The sequence below is a fragment of the Rattus rattus genome, chromosome 1 (genome assembly GCF_011064425.1).
Source record: "Rattus rattus isolate New Zealand chromosome 1, Rrattus_CSIRO_v1, whole genome shotgun sequence".
NCBI lineage: Eukaryota > Metazoa > Chordata > Mammalia > Rodentia > Muridae > Rattus > Rattus rattus.
The window spans coordinates 160,938,809-160,963,839 of record NC_046154.1 but is presented as its reverse complement, the minus strand read 5'-3'; the positions used below and the strand labels follow the sequence as shown (position 1 = coordinate 160,963,839).

General features: G+C 37.0%; 1 protein-coding gene and 1 pseudogene across 1 annotated transcript; one reads left to right on the top strand and one right to left on the bottom strand.

Annotated features, from left to right (window-relative positions):
• Positions 1–10,498: 10,498 nt before the first annotated feature.
• LOC116909850 (olfactory receptor 6C1-like) lies at positions 10,499–12,273 on the bottom strand. Its single transcript, XM_032913615.1, is given in 2 exon segments — positions 10,499–11,475; positions 12,201–12,273. Coding segments are annotated over 2 exon segments (1,050 nt in total).
• Positions 12,274–13,657: 1,384 nt separating this feature from the next.
• LOC116889929 lies at positions 13,658–14,599 on the top strand (annotated as a pseudogene).
• Positions 14,600–25,031: the final 10,432 nt, after the last annotated feature.

The following is a 25,031-nucleotide window of genomic DNA, read 5'->3' as shown; positions in this document are numbered from 1 at the left end:
AGGAGAAACTCTGTTTCCTAGGAGAAGCTGCTTGGTTCTCAAGATTGTTCTCTAAGATTTATGGTCAGCTAGTTTCTAGGAGAAAGCTGTTGAGCCAGCCAATGTAATTACCTATTCTATAGCCCTGGGAGAGGCTTCCTGAAACATACAATTCTGGGGACTAACCTGTTTTTTTTCTTCTGCTCTAAACATTGTGTCTAGGGGAGCAACTTTAAAACTTTTACCTTTCAGTCTTTCCCAGGACAGTTTAGGATCAGCCATTCTTCTCTCAACAACTGGCAGGCAATGGAACCAAGTCTGAGATCCAAACAACCATTTTACTATATTAATATTGCTAATCCATGGGCATGGGAGGTCTTTCCATCTTCTGAGATCTTCAATTTCTTTCTTCATAAATTTGAAGTTCTTGTCATACAGATCTTTTACTTGCTTGGCTAGAGTCACACCAAGGTATTTTATGCTATTTGTGACTATCGTGAAGGGTGTCATTCTCCCAAATTGATGTGGAGGGCCTTGATCCATTTGAACTTAAGCTTTGTACAGGGTGATAAAAATGAATCAACTTGCTTGCATTCTTCTACATGCTGACCTTCAGTTGAATAAGCACCATTTGTTGAAAAATGTTATCTTTTTTCAATTGGATGATATTAGATTCTTTGTCAAAGAGCAAATGACCATAGGAGTATGGATTCATTTCTGGGTCTTCAATTCTATTCCAGTGATCTACTACCTGTCTCTGAACAAATACCATACAGTTTTTTATTACTATTGTTCTGTAACATTGTTTGAGGTCAATTATGGTATTCCTCCCAGAAGTTCTTTTGTTATTGAGGATAGTTTTCACTATCCTGGGTTTTTTGTTATTCCACATGAATTTGCAAATTACTCTAACTCTATGATGAATTGAAATTTTGATGTGGATTGCCATGAATCTGAAGATTGCTTTCGGTAAGATGGTCATTTTTACACTATTAATTCTATCAATATCTCTCGATCTTAATAGGATCTGATTTTTTTTATTTCCTCAGAATCTGTTGTTATGTTTATTTTTTCAGTTTGTTAATTTGGATATTCTCTCTGTATCCTATGGTTAGACGGGCTAGGGGTTAATATATCTTGTTGATTTTCTCAAAGAACCAGCTCCTGGTTTTGGTTTTTTTTTTTTTTTTGATTTTTTTGTATAGTTCTTTTTGTTTCTACTTTGTTGACTTTAGCCTTGAGTTTCATTATTTCCTGAAATTTACTCCTCTTGAGTGTATTTGCTTCATTTGGTTCTAGAGTTTTTAAGTGTGCTGTCAAGCTGTTAGTGTATTCTCTCTCCAGTTTCTTTTTGAAGGCATTCAGAACTATGAGTTTTCCTCTTAGCACTGCTTTTATTATATTCAATAAGTTTTGATATATTGTGCCTTTATTTTCCTTAAATTCTAAAAAGTCTTTCACTTCTTTATTTCTTCCTTGACCAAGTTCTCACTGAGTAGAGCATTGTTCAGCTTCCATGTGTATTTGGGTTTCGTGTCTTTTTTTATTGTTACTGAAGACCAGCCTTAGTCCATGGTGATCTGACAGGATGCACAGGATTATTTCAATTCTTCTCATATTTTTTGAGGCCTGTCTTGTGACTGATCATATGGTCAATTTTAGAGAAGGTACCATGAGGTGCAGAGAAGAAGGTATTTTCTTTTGTCTTAGGATGAAATGTTCTATATATATATCTGTTAATTCCATTGGGTTCATAACTTCTGTTACTTGCTCTGTGTCTCTGTTTAGTTTCTGATTCTATGATCTGTCCACTGCTGAGTGTGGGTTGTTGAAGTCTCCCACTATTATTGTGTGAGGAGAAATGTATGCTTTGAGCTTTAGTAAGGTTTCTTTTATTAATGTAAGTGCCCTTGATTTGGACCATAGATATTCAGGATTGAGAGTTCATCTTGATGGATTTTTCCTTTGATGAATATGAAGTGTTTTTATTTATCTTTTTTGATAAATTTTGGAGGAAAGTCTATGTTATTTGGTATTAGAATGGCTACTCCAGTTGTTTCTTGGGACCATTTGCTTGGAAATTAGTCTTCCAGCATTTTACTCTGAAGTAATGTCTCTATTTGTCACTGTGGTGACAAATGCAGCAAAATGCTGGGTCCTCTTTATGTATCCAGTCTGTTAGTCTATGTCTTTTTATTGGGGGATTGAATCCATTGATGTTAAGGATATTAAGGAATAGTGATTGTTTTTTCCTTTATTTTAGTTGTAGAGGGAGAATTATGTTTGTGTGACTCTCTTGCTTTTGTTGCAAGAAAATTACTGACTTGCTTTTTCTAGGGTGTAGTTTCCCCTCCATGTGTTGGAGTTTCCCATTTTTTTTTCTTGGTAGGGCTGGACTTGTGGAATAATATTGTTTAAATTTGGTTTTGTCATGGATTATCTTGGTTTCCCCATCTATGTTAATTGAGAGTTTGCTGGATATAGTTGCCTGGGCTGGCATTTCTGTTCTCTTAGAGTCTGTATGACATCTGCCTAGGATCTTCTGGCTTTCATAGTCTCTGGTGGGAAGGCTGGTATAAATCTGATAGGTCTGCCTTTATATGTTACTTGACCTTTTTCCCTTACTGCTTTTAATATTCTTTCTTTCTTTTGTTGCATTTGATGTTTTGTCTAGCATGTGACAGGAGTTTTGTACACCCCTTATAATTTCACGGGCATCTCTTTTTGAGGGCTAGGGCACTTTTCATCTATAATTTTGTTGAAGATATTTACTGGCCCTTTAAGTTGGGAATCTTCATTTTCTTTTACACCTATTATCCTTAGGTTTGCTCTTATCATTGAGTCCTGAATTTCCTTGATGATTTTGCATTTTACATTTTCTTTGATCGTTGTGTCAATGTTTTCTATGATATCTTGTGCCCCTGAGATTCGCTCTTCTATCTCTTGTATTCTGTTGGTGATTCTTCCATATATGGCTCCTGATCTCTTTCCTAGGTTTTCTCTCTCCAGGGTTGTCTCCCTTTATGAATTCTTTATTGTTTCTATTTCCATATTTAGATCCTAGATGGTTTTATTCAAGTCCCCCACCGGTTTGGTTATGTTTTCCTGCAGTTATTTTAGGGATTTTTGTGACCAAAATGGGTATGCTTCAGTCCTTCTTTAAAAGGGGAATGAGAATACCCTTGGGAGGGAATAGGGAAGCAAAGTTTAGAACAGAGACTGAAGGAACACCTATTCAGAGCCTGCCCCACATGTGGCCTATACATATACAGCCCAGCAAACTAGATAAGATGGATGAAGCAAAGAAGTTCAGGCTGACAGGAACTGGATGTAGTTCTCTCCTGAGAGACACAGTCAGCATACAGCAAATACATAGGCGAATGCCATCATTAAACCACTGAACTGAGAATGGGACCCCTGTTGAAGGAATCTTAGAAAGGACTGAAAGAGGTTGAAGGGGCTTGAGATCCCATATGAACAACAATGCCAACCAACCAGAACTTCCAGGACTAAGCCACTATCCAAAGACTATACATTGTCTGACCCTTGGATCCAACCTCATAGGTAGCAATGAATAGCCTAGTAAGAGCACCAGTGGAAGGGTCTTGCCAAGACTGAACCCCCAGTGAATGTGATTGTTGGGGGGAGGGTAGTAATGGGGGGGAGGATGGGGAGGGGAACATTTATAGTGAAGGGGAGGGGGAGGGCTTGAGGGATGTTGGCCGGGAAACCGGGAAGGGGAAATAAAAAAAAAAGATAAGGAAGGACACGTCATATTCATGAAAGGAAAAAGCTCACCAAGATGAATTCTCAATCCTGAATATCTATGGTCCAAATGCAAGGGTACCTACACTCCTAAAAGAAACCTTTCTAAAACTCAAATCACACATTGCACATCACACAATAAGAGTAGGAAATTTCAACTGCCCACTCTCATTAACAGACAGATCATGGAGATAGAAATTAAACAGAGACATACAAATCTAATAGAATTATGAACTAAGTGGATTTAACAGATATTTATAGAACATTCCAACCTAATACAAAAGGATATACCTTCTTCTCAGGACCTCATGATACCTTCTCCAAAACTGGCACAATCAGTCACAAAACAGGCCTCAAAAGATACAGGAAAATAGAAATAATCCCATGCATCCTACCAGATCAACCATGGACTAAAGCTGGTCTACAATAACAATAACGACAGAATGCCCACATATACATTGAAGTTGAACAATGCTCTACTCAATGAAAACTGGATCAAGGAAGAAATAAAGAAAGAAATTAACTTCTTAGAATTTAATAAAAGTGAAGATACAACATACCCAAACTTATAAGACAAAATGTAAGCAGTGCTAAGAGGAAAACTCATAGCTCTGGGTGCCTGCAAAAAGAAAAAGGCAAGGGCAAACATCAGCAGCTTAACACCTAAATGCTCTAGAAGAAAAAGAAACAAACATACCAAAGAGGAGTAGAAGGCAGGAAATAATCAAATCAAGCAAGTAGAACCAAAAATGACTATTAAAAAACCCAACAAAACCAGGAGCTGGTTCTTTGAGAAAATCAACAAGATAGATAAACCCTTAGCCAGATTAACCAGAGAGTACAGAGAGGGTATCCAAATTAACAAAATCAGGAATGAAAAGGGAGACATAACAACAAAATCTGAGGAAATTCAAAATATCATCAGATACTACTACAAAAGCCATGTTAAACAAAAATGAAAAATCTGGAGGAAATGGACAATTCCTAAACAAATACCAGGTACCAAAGTTAAATCATGAACAGAAAAACAACCCCATAACTCCTAAAGAAATTGAAAGAGTTATTAAAATCTCCCAACCAAAAAGAGCCCGGGACCAGAATGGTTTAGTGCACAATTCTATCAGAACTTCATAGAAGACTCATACCAATACTGTCCAAATTATCCCACAAATATAAACAGTCAGAGCACTACCAAATTCCTTCTATGAAGCCACCATTGTACTTATACCAAAACCACACAAATATCCAACAAAGAAAGAAAAGTTCAAACCTATTTCCCTTATGAATATTGACACAAAAATACTCAAATTTTTGCAAACAAAATCCTAAATCACTTCAAACTGATCATCCATCATGTTCATGTAGGCTTCATACCAGGGATGAAGGGATGGTTCAATATACAGAAATCTATCAACATAATCTACTATCTTAACAAACTCAAAGATAAAAACCACATGATCATGTCATTAGATGCTAAGAAAGCATTTGACAATATTCAACACCCCTTCATGATAAAAGTTCTGGAAAACTCAGGAATTCAAGGGTCATACCTAACATAGTAAAAGCAATATACAGCAAACCAGTAGCTAACATCAAATAAAATGGAGAGAAACTTGAAACAACCCCATTAAAATAGGGACAAGACAAAGCTGCCCACTCTCTCCATACTCATTCAATATAGTACTCTAAGTCCTAGCCAGAGCAATCAGACAATGAAAGGAGGTGAAAGGGATACAAATTGGAAAATAAGAAGTCAAAATATCACTATTTTCAGATGATATGAAAATATATTTAAGTGACCCCAAGAGTTCCACCTGAGAATTCCTAATCCTGATAAACACTTCAGCAAAGTGGCCGGGTATAAAATTAACTCAAACAAATCAGTAACCTTCCTATACTCAAAGGATAAATAGGCTAAGAAAGGAAATTAGGGAAATAATACACTTCACAATCATCCCAAATAATATAAAATACCTCAGTGTGACTTTAACAAAGCAAGTGAAAGATCTGTATGATGAGAACTTCAAATCTCTGAAAAAAAAATTGAAAAAGATCTCAGAAGATGGAAAGACCTCCCATACTCATGGATTGGCAGGATTAATTTAGTAAAATGGCCATTTTGCCAAAAGCAATTTACAGATTCAATGCAATCACCATAAAAATTCCAACTCAATTCTTCATAGAGACAGAAAGAGCAACTTTCAAATTCATTTGGAATGACAAAAATCACAGGATATCAAAAACTATACTCAACAATAAAAGAACTTCTGGAGGTATCACCATCCCTGGCCTCAAGCAGTATTACAGAGCAATAATGATTTTAAAAATATATATGGCATTGGTACAGAGAAGAGGCAGGTAGATCAGAGGAACAAAACAGAAGACCAAGAAATGAACCGACATACCAATGGTCACTTGATCTTTGACAGAGGAGCTAAGACCATCCAATGGGAAAAAAAAGATAGCATTTTCAACAAATGGTGCTGGTTCAACTGGAGGTTAGCATGTAGAAGAATGCAAATTGATCTATTCATACCACCCTGTACAAACCTTATGTCTAAGTGGATCAAAGACATCTACATCAAACCACATACACTAAAACTAATAGAAGGAAAACTGGGAAATAGTCTTGAACACATGGGCATTAGGGAACATTTCCTGAACAAAACACCAATGGCTTATGCTCTAATAACAAGAATCGACAAATGGGACCTCATAAAACTGCAAAGCTTCTGTAAGGCAAAGGACACTGTCATTAGGACAAAACGGCAACCAACAGATTGGAAAAAGAACTTTACCAATCCTATATCAGACACAGGGCTAATATCCAAAGTATACCAAGAACTCAAGAAGTTGGACTCCAGATAGCCAAATAACCCAATCAAATATGGGGTGGAGAGCTAAACAAAGAATTCTCAGCTGAGGAATACTGAATGGCTGAGAAGCACCTAAAGAAATATTGAACATCCTTAGTCATCAGGGAAGTGCAAATCAAAACAACCCTGTGATGCCACCTGAAACCAGTGAGAATGGCTAAGATAAATACTCAGGTGACAGCAGATGCTGGCAAGGATGTGAAGAATGAAGAACACTCTTTCACTGTTGGTGGGATTTCAAACTGGTACAACCACTCTGGAAATCAGTCTGGAGGTTCCTCAGAAAATTGGACATTGCACTACCTGAGGAACAGTTATACCTCTCCTGGGCATATACCCAAAAGATGCTCCAACATACAACAATGAAATATGCTCCACTCTGTTCATTGCAGCCCCATTTATAATAGCCAGAAGTTGGAAAGAACCCACATGCCCAACAGAGGAATCAATACAGAAAGTGTAGTACATCTACACAATGGAGTACTACTCAGCTCTCAACACAGTGATTTTCTGAAGTTAATAGGCAAATGGAATGAACTAGAAAATATCATCCTGAGAGAGGTAACCCAATCACAGAAAAAAGACACATGGTATGCACTCACTGATAAGTGGATATTAGCCCAAAAGCTCAAATTACCCAAGATGCAATTCACAGACCACAGGAAGCTCAAGAAGAAGAATGACCAAAATGTGGAAGCTTCACTCCTTCTTAAAATGGGGAACAAAAATATCCAAAGGAGGGGATATGGAGGCAAAGTTTAGAGCAGAGACTGAAGGAACAGCCATTCAGAGCCTGCCCCACGTGTGTGTGGGTGTGTGTACACACATATGGACATATACATATACATATACATACACATACACACACACACATGTGTGTGTGTGTGTGTGTGTGTGTGTGATATATATATATATATATATATATATATATATATATATATATACCAAAACTAGGTAAGATTGATTAAGCTAAGAAGTACATGATGACTGGAACCAGATATAGATCTCTCCTGAGAGACATAACCAGAGCATATGAAATACAGATGTGAACGTTAGCAACAAACCACTGAACTCAAAATGGGATGTCCTATGCAGGAATTAGAGAAACGATTGAAAGAGCTGAAGGGGCTTGCAACCCCATAAGAATAACAATGCCCACCAACCAGAGCTCCCAGAAACTAAACACAAATATTGTACATGTACTGACCCAGGCTCCAACTGCATATGTAGCCGAGGATAGCCTTGTTGGGCACTAATGGAAAGAGAAGCCCTTGGTCTTGCCAAGGTTGAACCCCCAGTGCAGGGGAATGTCGGGGCACCGGGTGTGGTGGTAAAGGTGGGATGATGGGGATAGGAACACATTTATTGGGAGGGGGAGGTGATGGGGGATTATGGACAGGAAACCCAGAAAGGAAATAACGTTTGAAATGTAAATAAGGAAATATGTCTCCCAAAAAATGATTTATATATATATAAAAAAACATAAAAAAAACGATTGTGAGATTGTTATAAGTTAAATCCATATCATAGTTTAACCACTCTAGAACTATGGAATATATATATATATATATATATATCCATATTTATTATAAACTATACTTAATGTTTTGTATGATTTATATATATATATATGTATATATATATATGTATACATATAAACCCTCAACTTACATTTGAGCAATGCATACAAACAAATATAAATTTAAAGTTTTTCTTCTGAAAATATTCAGAATATTATTTCTCTTGTTAGACTCTGTGATAGTAAATTTGACTCCTAGATATAATAGTGATTTCTTCACAGCTTTTTTTTTTTTTATTAACTTGAGTATGTCTTATTTACATTTGAGTGTTATTCCTTTCGGTTTATGGGCCAACATCCCCTAACTTCTCCCTCCCCTTCTTTATGGGTGTTCCCTCCCCAACCCTCCCCAATTGCCGCCCTCCCCCACAGTCTAGTTCACTGGGGGTTCAGTCTTAGCAGGACCCAGGGCTTCCCCTTCCACTGGTGCTCTTACTAGGATATTCAATGCTACCTATGAGGTCAGAGTTCAGGGTCAGTCCATGTATAGTCTTTATGTAGTGGCTTAGTCCCTGGAAGCTCTGGTTGCTTGACATTGTTGTTCATAAGGGGTCTCGAGCCCCTTCAAGCTTTCCAGTTCTTTCTCTGATTCCTTCAGTGGGGGTCCTGTTCTCAGTTCAGTGGTTTGCTGCTGGCATTCGCCTCTGTATTTGCTGTATTCTGGCTTGCTTCATCCATCTTGTCTAATTGGATGGTTGTATATGTATGGGCCACATGTGGGGCAGGCTCTGAATGGGTGTTCCTTCTGTCTCTGTTTTAATCTTTGCCTCTCTATTCCCTGCCAAGGTTATTCTTGTTCCCCTTTTAAAGAAGGAGTGAAGCATTCACATTTTGATCATTTGAGTTTCATGTGTTCTGTTCATCCAGGGTAATTCAAGCATTTGGGCTAATAGCCACTTATCAATGAGTGCATACCATGTGTGTTTTTCTGTGATTGGGTTACCTCACTCAGGACGATATTTTCCAGTTCCAACCATTTGCCTACGAATTTCATAAAGTCATTGTTTTTTGATAGCTGAGTAATATTCCATTGTGTAGATGTACCACATTTTCTGTATCCATTCCTCTGTTGAAGGGCATCTGGGTTCTTTCCAGCTTCTGGATATTATAAATAAGGCTGCTATGAACATAGTGGAGCACGTGTCTTTTTTTATATGTTGGGCATCTTTTGGGTATATGACCAGGAGAGGTATAGCTGGATCCTCAGGCAGTTCAATGTCCAATTTTCTGAGGAACCTCCAGACTGATTTCCAGAATGGTTGTACCAGTCTGCAATCCCACCAACAATGGAGGAGTGTTCCTCTTTCTCCGCATCCTCGCCAGCATTTGCTGTCACCTGAGTTTTTGATCTTAGCCATTCTCACTGGTTCTTCACAGCTTTTTTAAACATGTATGTTGTGTATCATTGTCTAAAATTTTATTAATTTAATCACACACACACACATATATATATGAATATCAATTACTTTCAGAGAAATAATGTTAATTATATGTTAAGCACTTAGAAAATTTAATAATGTAAACATCTACTTAACACTTGTCCCTAAAGTTTAAATGAGGAATGGTCTATGCTGTCTCATCTCAACAATCAAGTCACTGGAGCATAAATTATGAGAGTGAGCATCAGCGAACATGGCTTGGATAATACATAAAACTTAGGTTTCTTTCAGTGATGTGGTATTTCAATCATTTTTCAATGTTAAATTTGGAAATTTTATTTAAAAAATTTAGCACACAGTAATTGATTAACCAATACAAAATGGTAATCCTTAAGAAAGGAAATAGAAGTGACTTCATACACAGTAAGCAGGTTGTTCTTATGTGTTTAAGAATATGTATTCATATTATGAAAAAAGAGTTCCTGAATTTGAAAGACTGAGAAGGTATATATGGTTGAATTTGAAAGGAACATAGAGAAGGGAAAAATGATATAAATTACTTTAAATTATCAACATAAAAAGCTTAGGAACTACAGAGTGGCATTTTAATGTGTAGTGAATAATATATAAATGTTTATAAACATAACTCCGTTTTGTGGAACAATATTATAATATAACTGATAGCTATAAATTAATAAAGTTTAAAAATTGCAGTAATACTATACTAGAAAATTGTGTTAGAACTGTTTAGGAAAGCAATTTTAATTGCATGAGTAAAAATTACATAAATAGTTTAATAATGTTATGAAAAACAAATGATCAAAGACAGAGAGACACACAACGATGTTAAGTACGCCACTGAAATCTTATACTTTATTATCTTACTTGGCCTTAAATATACCTCTCGTTCACAGGCAACATCATTTCATGTACCTGTGAAAAAACACCATCTTCCTTGCCATGTTCATAAAGGCTTGCCTGACTTGCTGATTTCTCAGGCTATAAATGAAGGGGTTAAGCATGGGGGCTACTGAGGTATTTAGTATGGCAACTCCCTTGGTCAATGATGCTCCATATACAACTTAGGGTTTAATGTACATAAAAATGCAGCTTCCATAAGAGATGGAGATGACAATCATGTGGGAAGAACATGTGGAAAAGGTCTTTGACCTCTGACTAGCAGAAGGAATCTCCACAATTGTTCTGATGATGTATGTGTAGGACAGAAATATTAACACTAAAGTGAACGTTAGGATAAAGACAGCACAAGAAAACCCCTTCCTCTCCAGGAATCTTGAATCTGAACAGGAAAGTTGAAGCAGGGGGAAATAATAACAGGCATAGTGATCAATGATATTGAGCCCACAATAATCAAGCTGTAGGACCAACATGAGTGCGGGGAAGATGACTAGGAAAGAAACCAGCCAGCAAGCAAACACCAGCATTGTGCAGACCTTCTGACTCATGATGGTCTGGTAATGCAGAGGCTTGCAGATGACAGTGTAACGGTCATAGGACATGACAGCTAGAAGGTAAAATTCAATTTCTCCAAATAGAATAAGAAAAAATAACTGTGTTTTGCAGTTGATGAAGGAATTGGTTTTATCCCCTGAGATAATGGAGCCCAAGAAGTTTGGTATGATGGCAGTTGTGAAGGATATTTCTAAAACAGAGAAATTCTTGAGAAAGAAATGCATGGGGGTCTGGAGGTGAGAATCCAGCAATGTGAGAGTGATGATGGTCAGGTTCCCTGTGATGCTGAGTGTGTAGGTGATGAGGAGAAAAATGAATATCACAACCTGGAGCTTAGGGTCATCTGACAATCCCAGAAGAATAAACTCTGTGGTTTCTGTTTGGTTGCTTATTCTGCAGTTACTTTTTATTCCTTCTGCCAAATCTGAATGCAAAGCCAGAAAGAACCAAGTAGAATTGATGATTCATGAAAGCCAAAACAAGGGGCTGCTACATTGTTCAAGAAATATGCTGTTTCCATCTTTAAGGTAAATTTAAATCTTTTAAATACTAGTGATTCTTTAATTGCCTTTCTTTGAACAACTCCACATTCAAGTCAGTTTGAAAAACAGTTTCATATCAAAAATATAATGCAATGCCTCTCATGTCAATGAGCAAGGACCTTATAGAAAGTGTTTAGTTGGGGATGTGGAGAGAAAAGTTCTCTAAGACATTCCAGTAGTGATATTTAACTTGGTACATCTAGTATGAGAATAAAATAGAGGTTCCCCAAATAGGACTTAAGGACTTAGCATACATTCTTGTGGTCCTGTTCCAAGGTTTATATCCAATTGATGCTATCAAAAACTTGTTTTTAGTTTTCATATAACGTGGGATGATCTAGCAACTGACATACAACCAGGAAATATTAAGGATGCCCTATGATCAATCTGAACCCTTACTAGCCTGAAAATAGGATAACCCTGTTTGCTTCATTTTCTTGTCTTGTAAATATACAGTTTCTTCTGCAGACAAGTCACTACTAAAGAACAATTTTCAGTTATGCATATTAATATATGTTAGACACTTGAAAATTATGTGTCATATATATGTATTTGTGTATGCATGATTCTGAGTACATGTAGCTCAGTGTAATGACATCCAAATCACCTTTTCTTACTCCTTTTTCCCATGACATTAGCAGTAACACTTGCTGTTCACATAAAACCTTATATTCATGCATGTCAATATTTTCCACTTAGACTATGCTATCAATTCCCATAAGTCCTATCTGACTTAGTGCATTCAGAGGACAAGATTTCATTATCAATACTATTTTATTATATTTTTTCTCAGTGTAATGTTGGCTGAAAGGCGAATTGACCAGTTAATATTGGCTTTTATTTAATCACTTTTTGACATCATTCTCTACTTTTGGCTATACTGTGCATGTGCATTATTTAGGATATTATCTTTGCATAGTGATGTGTTTTCTCAATTATTTACAGTATTCAGTGTCCATAAGCACTTGTTTCAAAATCTCTATTTTGAAATTTTTTCAAGTGAAATGTATGTAAGGAAATCTGAAATATATATCTATACATACATAGTTTCATACATACATATGTATATACATACATACATACATATATACAAACAATTTTAAAAAACTGTGAAATATGATTTGGCTTACTTTACTGTTTTTAGTAGCATTATGCTGAGTAGACCTGAGTTTGGATTTGATCAAAATTATATGCTAATTCTTAAATCTTTAGCTAAAATTACCTTATCATCAAATAGATAAGATTTGATTGCAATCTCTAGGTGATATTCTCGCAGTAAAATAATGATATTAAGACTCATATTTTAAAATAGACACTAAAGTTAATATAGTTGCAAATGACTTCATATACATCAATACCAAACTGTCTGCTCTGAAGCCATACACTAGTAACACTATACAGACTGAGCAGGTTGTACTTATGTATTTAGGAATACATGCAAATTCATGTATTGAAGAGAAAAAAGAATCAGAGAGAGAACGAGAAAACGGGGTACAAGGGAAAGTTGAGAAAAAAGAAAGGGAAAGGGGGAATAGTATAATTAAACAATAATTTCCAAAAAAATTAATCCACAAATAAGCAAGAACCAGGGACACAGTAGTCCAGGCTACTTCAGAGTCTCAAGAAGGGGTTCGGAAGCTCCTGCCCTACATGACAGTAGAGGCCATTTGGAAGTAAATGAGCTAGTTTGCATTTGCAAATTAATGAAAAATGAAAATACTCTGCTTTTCTTGGGGGGGTGCACAGGGATGGAGGGGTGGATTATGAGAAGAATGCTAATAAAAATCAGACTAGGACAAGTTTATAATTTACCAATGGCATACAATTATGTGTCACCTGAAATTTTGGGCTAGAAAACATTTGAAAACTGATGTTACAAAATTTCCCCAAAAGGGTCAATAACATAAAATCAGTTTTCAAATGTTTTCTAGCCCAAAATTTCAGGGAACCAGAAGAGGGCAGCAGCATTTGGGATGTAAATAAATAACAAAACAAAACACTAATGAGCATAAAATATTTTGTTTTTAGTTTCCTATGTTTGTTTGCTAAGGCTCACAAATGAGGATGAAAAATCAGTCAAAGGAACTTAACTTCATTCTTTTGGGATTGACAGATGACCCACGATTGCAAATTGTGGTTTTTCTATTTCTCTTTCTCAATTATATGATGAGCCTGGTGGGAAATTTAATCATGGTGCTCCTCACTCTGCTGGACCTTCGCCTCAAAACTCCAATCTATTTCTTTCTCCGTAATTTCTCCCTTTTGGAAATCATGTTCATAACAGTGTGTATTCCCAGATTCTTGACAACCATTGTGACTGGAGACAAAACTATTTCCTATAATAGTTGTGCATCTCAGTTGTTTTTCATTCTTTTGCTGGGAGTCACAGAATTTATCTCCTGGCTGCCATGTCCTATGATCGCTATGTTGCCATCTGCAGACCATTACACTACCCTATCATCATGAACAACAGAGTGTGTTACCAACTTGTCCTCAGCTCCTGGGTGACTGGGTTCTTGATCATCTTTCCCCCAGTGGCAATGGGTCTGAAGCTGGATTTCTGTGATTCCAGGGTAATTGATCATTTTATGTGTGAAACTTCTCCTATTTTGCAGATCTCCTGCACAGACACTCATATCCTAGAAATGATGTCCTTTGCCTTAGCAGTGGTGACACTTGCAATTATACTGGTACTAGTGAGTCTTTCTTACTCTTTCATCATTAAGACTATTATGAATTTCCCTTCTGCACAGCAAAGAACCAAAGCCTTCTCCACCTGAACTTCCCACATGATTGTTGTCTCCATAACATATGGTAGTTGCATCTTCGTATATATTAAACCATCTGCAAGAGAGAGTGACTGTGTCTAAAGGTGTAGCTTTGCTGTATACTTCAATTGCCCCTCTCCTGAACCCCTTCATTTATACACTAAGAAACCAGCAGGTGAAAGAAGTCTTCTGGGATATAGTACAAAAGACTTTGAGCTTTTCAAAACACAAAGTTTAAAGCAGTTGGGTAACTTTTCTGGAATTTTAAAGAAACAAAATCTTTTAAGAGAACAAAATCATGATGAGGTTAAAAGAACATACAAATATATCAACAGTAAATATAAAACTGTGAATTTAAAAGAGAATGAGGATGGATATACGAGAAGACTTGGAAGGAGGAAAATGAGGAGAGAAATGCAGTTGTAAGCTGCAACCATATTTTAAAAATGAAACTCTCATTCACATGATTGTTTTTCTGTGTGAGCAGTTATTTCATGTACAGGAGATTTTTCTGAAGAACATGTAGCTCCATTCCACCTTACCCTCTACTTTTGCATGAAAGGTTGCATTCTGCAATAACTAACTTCCTCCAATTCCTTTCTAAAAGTACATCTCTGGGTATATAATTTATTACATATTCATTTCCAGAAATCATTGCATTGAATAAAATAAACATCATATAGTATCAATTTTCTGTGTGTGATTTGTTATTTGATTGAACATCAATGCAATATATATCTATTATAATTCTACTGATTTGGAGAAATGCATTACTTTCATCTCAGTAGTCTTTAACGTCTGTAAAGCACACAAATACTTAAAGCAAATATTGTTCTGTGGTGATAAATTATCACTATAATAAATGTCTCAAATACATTGTGGTGTGTAGGATGATGTCTTTATGAAAGTCAGGGATGGCACAGGATGGATCAAGGCCCATGACTGAAGTGTAATAAATAACGTGGGGACAAAGGTATTGTAAGGCAGGGGAAAAGAGGAAAAAAAGAGAACCAAGTTGGAGGCAGAGAAGGACGGCCCAGATCCATGTGGCCTTAAATGGCCATAGGTAGTTATGAATATTTCTTAAGGGATAGATCTCTGTAGGTCAATTTTTCTTATCTAGGTGGGTGGTTTATATCATTATCATTTGGTTGTGAGTTTATTGTGTGGATATATTGTGGATTGGAATTTTAATATATAAATCTGATTACTAAATTACAGCTTATTGAGTCTTGATTTTATTGGGTTGTTGGGAGTTTTTACCATAACCATTAGGAGGTGGATGCTGGCAATGTAAACAGAGAAGCAACAGAGAGTTACTAGAGGGTAGCCACTGCTGGGACCTGGGGTTGGAAGCTGGGAATGTGAGCAGAGTTTATAGTAAAAGAGCTATAAGACAGGAGGTCTCTGTATGACAATGGCATGGCAGCAACCCACCTTTGGAACTAAATGGATAGAGAGATTGCTGATGGGCTCAGAGAGTAGCCGTCAGCAGTGTGAAATGGGATAAAGCTTAGTAAGTGAGATGCTTGATAACTGAGATGAAAATATCCCACTGATGCCATGCGGCCCTAGGGTTCCAGCACTAATACAGGATAAATGATTCCAATTTTAATAATTACCACAACAGTGGGGCAGATGAGTGACTGTGGAATTTCAAGGAAAATTATTTCAAGATGTCAGGAGCCATTATCATAGGAAAAGCTAATAACTAACAGGTAATCCTCTTAAAATATTCTGCCTCAGGTTAAAAAAAAATAACAGATTTAATCCTATAGACAAAGCTCAGGATAAAATCATGTTTGGAAAGATCCCTGCTATTAATATGCTTTTCCTGACACTATATAACTATCACTATATATTAGTCCACCCTTTTGAGTAGATCTCTGCAGATCTACAAAGCTATACTGTCTTGTATTGATCCTATATATACAAATAGATGGCTTCTCAATTGTTTATGATGATCCTAAAAGAATTCCTAAAATTATATCAGTATTTATTAAGTTTTTTTTATAATGGAACTGATACTAGGTCGTTTCTTATAGTCAAAACTGCTACCAGTCTTCTATGTGTCACTAATTAATTGCTTCTGAGAGTAAACAGATTTTCAGCAGTCAGAGCACATTTCAAGAGGTTGTAAAACTATTAACCAAAGGCCATAGAAATGAAACTAATGACTTATTATAGGTACTGGGACAGAAGATAAAATATTGACTGGTTTTATCTATATAAAACTTCACTAATAACTTAGTTACTGTTTTTAACTTTTGATAAACCTTGGAGCTGTGACAGGTAGCAAATGTCTAGCCAGATAACTACTCCTAATGGAATATATATGTAAACATTCTCTGTTGTAAACTTCTATTTCAATTTATGGTTTGAATTTATATGTAAACTTATGATGAACTTTTTACTATGTGATCAGGTATTCTGAAAGATGTATAAGTGCTGAGGACAAAGAAGTAGTGAGCAAATTTCTTCTTAGAGACATTTCATAGGTAACTTTTTGCAACTTAGAAATAAACGCTAAATTCACTTTTCAAAGTGTTTCCTTTTCTTCTGCAAATTCAACTAGCAGGCTGAAAGTTAGAGCAGTGCAGTTTCTGCTGAGATAGAAAAGAGTCTACATTACTTAATCTCTGTCTGTTGTTAGGCTACAGTTGTTAATCGCTCAAACTGGTGGCTTTTAACACTCAGAATGAGAAAGAAAGTTTGTAGGACTTTTTGGAAGTTAACATCAGCGTTCAGTATAGTTAGAAAGATAGAATGTCCAGAGACCATTAGTATTTAAAGCCACACCAGAGTCCTACTCTGTGTCTCATTTCAACCTGCTCCAGATCAGGAGGCTCATGGCATCAAGAGAATATAATCATGCTAGGGAAAAAAGCATACACAGTTGGGTTTAGGATCATCTTCCTGTGCTTCAGCTGTCTTAGAATATCCACAGCTTGTTGTAGTAGAATAGCTGGGCTCTCATGGTGCCATACTGCCCTGACTCTTGTTGATTGTGTTCTTATGCTGTCCTTTAGTCATCTGGTTACTCCTAGTTTTGACTGGATATTTCTGACGCAAGCAGAGCTGTTGCCCTGACAATGAAGCTCAGGGAAGAGCATGATGCTTTCCTCTGAAGGTTGCGACCCAGGTGTACCCAGCAAGCAGAGGATTGGCTGGTGGTTTCTTACCTGGATGTTCCTATGGCTCCACAGGCCTCCTCTGGGAGGCTGGCAGAGCAATGAGCCAGAGGATGGAGGTCAGGGAACAGTACAACCTGTCTTTGTTTCTGTCTTCCTAAAATTAGAAAATAATGTCCTCACTATTGTGTAAATGTACCACATTTTCTCCATGCATTCCTCTGTTGAAGGACATCTGGGCTGTTTCCAGCTTCTGGCTATTATAAATAAGGCTGCTATAAATGTAGTGGAGCATGTGTCCTTGTTAAAGGTTGGAGCATCTTTTGGGTATATGCCGAGGAGTGGTATAGCTGGGTCCTCAGGTAGTACTATGTCCAATTTTCTGAGGAATCAACAGACTGATTTCCAGAATGGTTGTACCAGTTTGCAATCCTATCAACAATGGAGGAGTGCTCCTCTTTCTCCACATCCTCACCAGCATATGCTGTCACCTGAGTTTTGGGTCTAAGCCATTCTGACTGGTATGAGGTGGATCTCAGGGTTGTTTTGATTTACATTTTCCTGATGACTAAGGATGTTGAACATTTCTTTAGGTGCTTCATGGCTATTCTTGGTAGAGAATTTTTTGTTTAGCTCTATACCCCATTTTTATTAGGGTTATTTGATTCTCTGGAGTCTAACGTATTGAGTGCATGCTGACAAGAGCCTTATATAGCTGTCTCTTGAGAGGCTCTGCCAAAGCCTGACAGATACAGATGCTGGTGCAGGCAGCCAACTATTGGACTGAGAATGGGGTCCCCAAAGGAGGAGTTAGAGAAAGGACTGAAGGAACTGAAGGGGTTTGCATCACCAAAGGAACAACAACAGTATCAAGTAACCAGACACTCCGGAGCTCCCAGGGTCTAAACCACCAACCAAAGAGTACAAATGGAGTGACTCAGGGCTCCAGTCACATACGTAGCAGAGTTTGGCCTTGTTGGGCATCAATGGAAGGAGAGGATCTTGATCTTGTGAAGGCTTGATGCTCCAGTGTAGCATAATGCCAGGGTGAGGAGGTGAGGCGGAGTTGGTGTGTGGGTAGGTTGGGGAACACCCTCATAGAAGCAGGGGGAGGGGATTGAATAGGGGGTTTATGCAGGGGAAACCAGGAAATGGGATAACATTTGAAATGTAAATAAAGAAAATATCCAATAAAAGAAAAGAAAAAAGAAAGAAGAGAAAAAATGCCTACCCCTTTTATCTGCTTCATTGACTGCAATAAGATACTGAAGTACATGATGAGTTCTTAGTAAAAGTTTGCTGAATAAATAAGGGCTGTGTTTTAAAGAATGGGAGAAATTGATGGTGGATGGATTATACAAAAGAAGGCAGAACGTCATCCATTAGAGTATACTGCACACATATCTATTCGAAACTCTCCACATTTATCTAAGCATCCCTCTTCCTGTTCTGTTTTGTTCATCCTCTTCTTATCAGTTACAGTGATGGCTCTTTTGAAGATTTGTTCACTCATGAGCATCTGAGATCTAGTTGTTATTGACAGTCCTTCCCAAGACTTAGCAGAGATGTCATTTAGACTAAACAGAAGCACATGTTCTTAACTCTACTGTCTTCTCCCTTAGGGCATTTTAAAATAAACCTTTCTAGTGCAATAAAAATGGTGTCTTTTCTCAGGCCAACATATTAAGATTATACCCAGTTCTTCATATTACTTTTTTTCCACATAGAGGCCTCACAAATTTTTAACATAGATAATAGGATATGGTAAAAACAACTACACAAACATGGCATTTTACTATCAGAAGAATATTTTTGTGAATGGTATGCTACAGCAGTGATCACTTGTGCCAGGATGGTCACCACTGAGCACATGTGCCAAGATAGTCATATGAAAACTTGAGGCAATGTGCTTTGCAGAGAAGCAATGCCGGTAAGTATCTAAACTGACAGCTGTCATTACAAATATGATAATAAAACACAAATTCTGTCATACAGAATGACATCCAACAGATTATTTATGTTTTATCACCTAATTTTTGAGTGTTATGTCTGGTTTTCATTGTCGGTTTTTTCTTTCCTTTTATTATAAAAGTTTCATAATGTCCACAAGTTATTTTGTAATGATACAGTGGTCTTATACCAGTTTATTACTGTGAACAATACAGGGAAATTTTAAATAGTATTGTCCTTCTATCCAGAACCAACAATGTGAGGAGTTCATTGCCAAAAAAACTATCCTGATTCCCAAGTGACTTTTAAACATGGGGCTCCAAGGATTCTCTTGTTTCTTGTCTCTATTCTATAATAGTTGGAATATATAAAAAATAGTAACAGTCTCTATTGCTAAATACATCCAGAAACTCAACTCTTCGTAATTAATTGACTGCCCATCACAAAACCAGCTTTTAGATCATAAGAAAACTGAAATACATATGCGTTTTAAATGACAGATGCTCTATCAGGGAAAACATGTGTGCCAGGGACTCAGATACTTCAGACACTTTTCAGGGTCAGTGTGTATCCCTGAGGAAACTTGGTGTTTACATATTTGATGTAATGGCACTGTTTAGTTGGCTCTTACTGTTAGCACCTACAGAAAAACTGCCAACAGATGCCATGTAATGACCTCCAGCCAAAGGGTAAGTATGAACACATTTTACTCTGCTTGGGTTCACATGTATAATTGTATATATTATATAGAGTCTTGTGGGATGATGATTGGGAAATATAGTGACATGTTTTTCCCTTTAATTATCAACAGATTGTTTAATAAACAATCAACATTGAATACTTGTGCTAGCATTACATAAAAATATTCTACAATTATTTATGAATTTTTTGGTGGAATGATGGTCCTACAAATTATGAGCATGCCTGATTTAGAAAGATTCAATAATAAAATTCCTCACAAACATATATACATACATTAAAAGATTTTTTAAATTAAATACACATTCTGTGTGGTGGTAGTACATGCCCTTAGTCCTAAGTATTGGGAAGCAGGGTCAAGCAGTTTTCTAAGTTTGAGGACAGTCTGAACTACAAATCAAGTTCCAGGACACCCAAGGTTACACTAAGTAACCCTGTCTCAAAACACCAAAAATAAGTAAATACATACATACTTAATGTCAATAAAATGACTTTTTCTGAGATTTTATTATTCATTTTTGTTCTCTAAAAATTAAACACTGAAAGTACCACTTAATCAAGATAAATATTATGGGATTATTAACTTTTACACATTTGTTCAAGTCTGAACTTAAGAAAAGCCATATATGTATTGTTAAAAGTACTATAAATACCTAAGTAAACCTGAGTTCAATACCAAAAATCTACTGGGTGATGAGTTGAGATTGTGAAAAGAGGAAGATGTAGCCTGATGTGGGGGACTGTAATACCCATAACTTAGGATGCAGTGGCAATAGGATAGCAAACTTGCGTTAGCACAGGCTAGAGAGGGAACACCTATACCGTATTATATGTGATATAAATAAATGGATGGATGGATATATAGAGAATAGATAGATAGATAGATAGATAGATAGATAGATAGATAGATAGATAGATAGATAGATAGATAGATATTGGGGAATCCCAGATAGAGGTACTCAGAGTGTGAGCTGCAGTCACCTGCTATCATGAAGGTTTGAGCCAGCACATCTTTTCCCATGATCACAGTCGAGGATCCCACTCCAATGGTGGTGCTCAGTATAAGTGGGGCCAGTAGCAACAAACAGTGCTCACTCAGACAAAAATACAGAAATAGAAGACATAATTCAAAGGTCTACAAGTACATGAATCAAGACTTTCTGAAGTTAAAAATTCGGTAAGCAAGTTGATGGGAAGAATAACACCTAATGTTCCACAGACTGCAGTGCATTGAAATTTCTGTGAAAGTTCATAAAAACTTTTGAAAGTTCCCAAATAAATGATCCTTGAAGTATTAGATATGCCACACATTGCATGCTGGGCTGAAATGATACACTGAAGCCCATGAATAAGAATAGTTACTATGCTTCACCTGCATATGCAACTATATTTTAAAAGTAACTCTCTAATAAAAAACTGTTTCAAAACCATAGGAAAATGGTTTAACCTCAAAATATTTTATTTTTAGACAAGTAAAACTGATAAGTTCTGAAATACATTGTATAGGCTAAAACCTATCAATATATATCTATCAATATAATTGGGGAAATTACCCAATCTTGGCTGATGATTTTAACAAATAAAACGTTCTCAGTTTCTGATCTTAATTATTCATGGAACAAAAAATTGAACAAACATAGAGGAATAAGCAGGAAAAATTAGTTATATTTGGTGGGGGGTTTTCTGGGTTTTTTTTTTTCATTTTTTTTCATCTTTATTAACTTCAGTATTTCTTATTTACATTTCAATTGTAATTCCCCTTCTAGGTTTCTGGGCTGAAATCCCCCAACCCCTCCCCCTCCCCTTCACTATAGATGTTCCCCTCCCAATCCTCCACCCAACAATCACGTTCACTAGGGGTTCAGTCTTGGTAGGACCAAGGTCTTCCCCTTCCACTGGTGATCTTACTAGGCTGTTCATTGCAACGTGTGCACGTGGAGTCCAGGTTGAGTCCATGTATAGTCTTTGGGTAGTGGCTTAGTCCCTGGAAGCTCTGGTTGGTTGGCATTGTTGTTCATATGGGGTCTCAAGCCTCTTCAAGCTCTTTCAGTCCTTTCTTTGATTCCTTCAACGGGGTCCAGTTCTTAGTTCAGTGGTTTGCTGCTGGCATTATCCTATGTATTTGCTGTATTCTGGGTGTGTCTCTCAGGAGAGATCTACATCCGGTTCCTCTCAGCCTGCACTTCTTTGCTTCCTCCATCTTATCTACCTTGGGGGCTGCATATGTATGGGCCACATGTGGGGCAGGCTCAGAATGGGTATTCCTTCTGCCTCTGTTCTAAACTTTGCCTCCCTATTCCCTTCCTAGGGTATGCTTTTTACCCTTTTAAAGAAGGAGTGAAGCATTTGCATTTTGGTCATCCTTCTTGAGTTTCATGTGTTCTGTGTATCTAGGGTGATTCAAGCATTTGGGCTAATATCCACTTGTCAATGAGTACATACGATGTGGGTTTTTCTGTCATTGGTTTACCTCACTCAGGATGATATTTTCCAGTTCCATCCATTTGCCTATGAATTTCATAAAGTCATTGTTTTTGATAGCTGAGTAATATTCCATTGTGTAGATGTATCACATTTTCGGTATCCATTCACGTGTTGAAGGGCATCTGGGTTCTTTCCAGCTTCTGGCTATTATAAATAACACTGCTATGAATATAGTGGAGCATGTGTCTTTGTTATATGTTGGGGCATCTTTTGGGAATATGCCGAGAGGTATAGCTGAGTCCTCAGGTAGTTTAATGTCCAAATTTCTGTGGAACCTACAGATTGATTTCCAGAATAGTTGTACCAGTCTGCAATCCCACCAACAATGGAGAAGTGTTCCTCTTTCTCCACATCCTTGAGTTTTTGATCTTAGCCATTATCACTGGTGTGAGGTGAAATCTCAGGTTTCTTTTGAATTGCATTTCCCTTATGACTAAAGATGTTGAGCATTTCTTTAGGTGTTTCTCAGACATTTGGCATGCCTCAGCTGTGAATTCTTTGTTTAATTCTGAACCCCATTTTTAATAGGGTTATTTGGCTCAATACAGTCTAACTTCTAGAGTTGTTTGTGCATTTTGGGTGTAAGACTTCTATCATTTGTATGATTGGTAAAGATCTTTTCCCTATCTGTTGGTTATCATTTTGTCCTAACAACACTGTCCTTTGCCTTACAGAAGCTTTGCAGTTTTATGAGATCCCATTTGTCGATTCATGATATCACAACATAAGCCATTGGTGTTTTGTTTGGGAAATATTCTACAGTGCCCATGTGTTCAAGATGTTTCCCCACTTTTTCTTCTATTAGTTTGAGTGTATCTGGTTTGATGTGGAGGTCCTTGATACACTTGAACTTAACCTTTGTACAGGGTGATAAGCATGGATCAATCTGCAGTCTTCTACATGCTGACCTCCAGTTTAACCAGCATCATGTGCTGAAAATGCTATCTTTTTTCCATTGGATAGTTTTGGCTCCTTTGTCAAAAATCAAGTGACCATAGGTGTGTGGGTTCATTTCTGGGTCTTCAATTCTATTCCACTGGGCTATCTGTCTGTCTCTGTACCAATACCATGCAGTTTTTTTTAAATGACTATTGCTCTGTAATACTGCATGAATTCAGGGATAGTGATTCCCCCTGAAGTCCTTCTATTGTTGAGGATAGTTTTAGCTATCCTGGATTTTTTGTTATTCCAGATGAATTTGCAAATTGTTCTGTCTAACTCTTTGAGGAATTGGATTGGTATTTTGATGGGGATTGCATTGAATCTATAGATCGCTTTTGGTAAAATGGCCATTTTTACTATATTAATCCTGCCAATCCATGAGCACGGGAAATCTTTCCATCTTCTGAGATCTTCTTCAATTTCTTTCTTCAGAAGCTTGAAGTACTTATCATACAGATCATTTACTTGCTCGGTTAACATCACACCGAGGTATTTTATATTATTTGGGACTATTATGAAGGGTGTCATTTCCCTAATTTCTTTCTCAGCTTGTGTAGAGGAAGGCTACTGATTTATTTGAGTTAATTTTATACCCAGCCACTTTGCTGAAGGTGTTTATCAGCTTTAGTAGTTCTCTGGTGGAACTTTTGGGATCACTTAAATATATTATCATACCATCTGCAAATAGTGATATTTTCACTTCTTCTTTTCCAATCTCTATCCCTTTGATCTCCTTTGTTGTCTGATTGCTCTGGCTAGAACTTCAAGAACTATATTCAATAAGTAGGGAGAGAGTGGGCAGCCTTATCTAGTCCCTCATTTTAGTGGGATTGCTTCAAGTTTCTCTCCGTTTAGTTTAATGTTAGCAACTGGTTTGCTGTATATGGCTTTTACTATGTTTAGGTATGGGCCTTGAATTCCTATTCTTTCCAGGACATTTATCATGAAGGGTGTTGAATTTTGTCAAATGCTTTCTCAGCATCTAATGAAATGATCATGTTCTTTCAGTTTGTTTATATAATGGATCACGTTGATGGTTTTCCATATATTAAACCATCCCTGCATGACTGGGATGAAGCCTACTTGATCATGGTGAATGATTGTTTTGATGTGCTCTTGGATTCGGTTTGCCAGAATTTTATTGAGTATTTTTGCGTCGATATTTATAAGGGAAATTGGTCTGAAGTTCTCTTTCTTTGTTGGGTCTTTGTGTGGTTTAGGGATAAGAGTAATTGTGGATTCATAGATGGAATTCCGTAGTGCTCCATCTGTTTTAGTTTAGTGGAATAGTTTGGATAGTATTGGTATGAGGTCTTCTATGAAGGTCTGATAGAATTCTGCACTAAAGCCGTCTGGACCTGGGCTCTTTTTGGTTGGGAGACCTTTAATGACTGCTTCTATTTCTTTAGGAGTTATGCGGTGGTTTAAATGGTTTATCTGTTCCTGAGTTAATTTTGGTACATG